At 50.0% G+C, this 2,611-nt stretch overlaps 1 protein-coding gene across 1 annotated transcript; it reads right to left on the reverse strand.

The window, feature by feature from the left end:
* Positions 1 to 398: 398 nt before the first annotated feature.
* Positions 399 to 2,383, reverse strand: LOC306929625 (putative ATP-dependent RNA helicase DDX41; the record flags this gene model as incomplete). The annotated part of the gene is made up of 1 exon (XM_079510237.1): positions 399 to 2,383. The coding sequence occupies exon 1, from the start codon at positions 2,253 to 2,255 to the stop codon at positions 399 to 401; it is 1,857 nt and encodes a 618-aa protein (XP_079366363.1). The 5' UTR covers positions 2,256 to 2,383.
* Between the last annotated feature and the right edge of the window lie 228 nt (positions 2,384 to 2,611).

Below are 2,611 nucleotides of genomic sequence, written 5' to 3' on the forward strand. Positions count from 1 at the left end.
TTGTTGTAACAACGGTGTACCACCCCAAACCTACCCTATATAAAAGTATTAAACCTGAGTTCTACTTTGTTGTAACAACGGTGTACCACCCCAAACCTAGCCTATATAAAAACTCACAACACGTCACAATGTGTTGTGACTCTGTGAGCTTGTAGATTATCAGTGAATTATCAGTGATAATTCTCATCGAGTGTCAGAGTGAATCATCCATGTTAACGAAATCCCTCAAAAGTCTTAGAAGTCCATGGAACTGTGAGCCAGATAGTCCTTGGAACTTAGAAGTCCATGGAACTGTGAGCCAGATAGTCCTTGGAACTTAGAAGTCCATGGAACTGTGAGCCAGATAGTCCTTGGAACTTAGAAGTCCATGGAACTGTGAGCCAGATAGTCCTTGGAACTTAGAAGTCCATGGAACTGTGAGCCAGATAGTCCTTGCGTCCAATGTTGGTCACCTGTTTGGTCTGCATGGCGTCCAGCTTGGGACAGTCTGTGATACGATGACCCAGACCACCACAGAATGTACAGCCTCTCTCCCCTCCAATGTCCAGCAGGGTCTCGTCTCCCGTCTGCAGCACCTGGAGGACAGGGGGAACCTTCTGCTTGGCCTCGATCAGCAGCGCCTTCAGATCCATCAGCACAGACTCGTCGCAGCCTTTATTGATGAAGGTCGTCGCAATACCGGTCTTCCCGGAACGTCCTGTTCTTCCAATTCTATGGACGTAGTTTTCGATCTCCTCAGGCATGTCATAATTCACTACATGCTGTATGGCTGGGAAATCCAGACCCTTGGAGGCCACGTCTGTGGCGACTAGAACATCTTTCTTCCCCTCTTTGAACACTTCTATGGCTTTAGTTCTCTCCTCTTGATCCTTCCCTCCATGGATGGCCACAGCCTCAACGCCTTTGAGTAGCAGGTACTCATGTATGGCGTCCACATCTGCTTTCTTCTCAGCAAACATCAGCACTGGTGGTGGTGTTTTTTGGAGACACTCGAGCAGGTAGACCATCTTGGCTTCCTCTTTGACGTATTCCACTTCCTGGATGACATCCAAACTGGCAGCACCTGCTCTGCCAACATTGATAGTGATTGGTTTAACCAGGGCACTCTTGGCAAAGTTCTGGATCTTCTTAGGCATGGTAGCACTGAAAAGCAGCGTTTGTCTCTGACCCTTGAAGTAGGAGAAGATGGTCCTGATGTCCTCCTCAAAGCCCATGTCGATCATCCTGTCGGCCTCGTCCAGCGCCAGGTAGCGACAGAGGTCCAGACTGATCATCTTCTTCTGCAGCAGGTCCATCAGTCTGCCTGGGGTGGCCACCATCATGTGTACGCCACGGTTCACCACCTCCATCTGTTCCTTGACAGACATCCCCCCGATGCAGAGGGCAGTACGGAGCTGTGGAGCTCCCTCCTCCTCCAGGAGTTTACTGTAATACTCCATGATGCCGTGGGTCTGCCTCGCCAACTCTCGTGATGGACAGATGATGAGTCCATAGGGACCTTCTTTCTTGCAGAACGGCAGCCTTTTCTCCTGCTCCAGTGAGAACATGATGATGGGCAGAGTGAAGACCAGCGTCTTTCCTGAACCAGTGAAGGCAATGCCGATCATGTCCCGGCCCGACAGAATTGTAGGAATTCCTTGAATTTGTATGGGTGTAGGGTGCACAATTCCCTTCTTTTTGAGCCCTTTCAGGACGGCTGGTGGGAGTTTCATCTCCCTGAAGCTCTTGATGGGTGCAGGGACTCCATCGCCGTCCACCAGGATGTGGTATTTTTTCCTGACGCGGTCGTGCCTGGTGTTGGGCATGTTCAGGATGTACCGCGGAGCCTTCCAGCTCGTTTGGATGGGGTCATCGTAGATGATGCCCTTGGCCATTTCCTTTACGGACATCAGAGCTCTGCCCTCCGCAACGCTCTCAAGGATCTTTTCTTCTTCCTTCAGCTGCTTCTCTTTGGCCGACTCCTTACGTGCCTCTGCCTTCTCCTTGAGGTGCTGGTGCTGGTCCATGAGGCTGACGTTGGAACGAGGACCCAGGCCTTCATCCTCGTCCCTCTGTTCTCCTCCACTGTCCTTCTGCTCCTCCTCCACCGCATTCCCCCGCAGACGCAACATTTTCTGATGCTGGGCATGTTTTCGGATCTTGACAGGGACGTATGGAACGTAATCGTCATCCTCGGATGCTCCGGACCTCGCCCCATCCTCCTCCCCATGGGACCTCTTTATGGGTCTGGCTTCGTCCTCCATTATAGTTTCCATTCTCGGCGACAATGAATGAGCTGTTATATTGTTATATTTAGTCTAAATTGAGTTAAATACGCCTGTGAGTATGCACTATGCACATGTTTACTATGCACGCTGAGAAGAATGCGAATGCCTGCGACAGAGACGTCACGATATTCGTCACATAGGATAGGATAAGGCTGCAAACACTGTACAGAACACAAAGACAGGACTATACATAACTATGGCCTGGACAATACCTTGGGGAAGATATTAGGCTCTGCTTTTACTACACTGGCTGAGACGTCGAGGCTCGCTGGAGTGTTGATTAAAACAACTTAAGTCAAGATGTAGTTAGTGGAAGATGTTATAACTGAGACAGATGAATTGTA

This window comes from Electrona antarctica, assembly GCF_951216825.1.
Source record: "Electrona antarctica genome assembly, chromosome: 9".
Classification (NCBI taxonomy): Eukaryota; Metazoa; Chordata; class Actinopteri; order Myctophiformes; family Myctophidae; genus Electrona; species Electrona antarctica.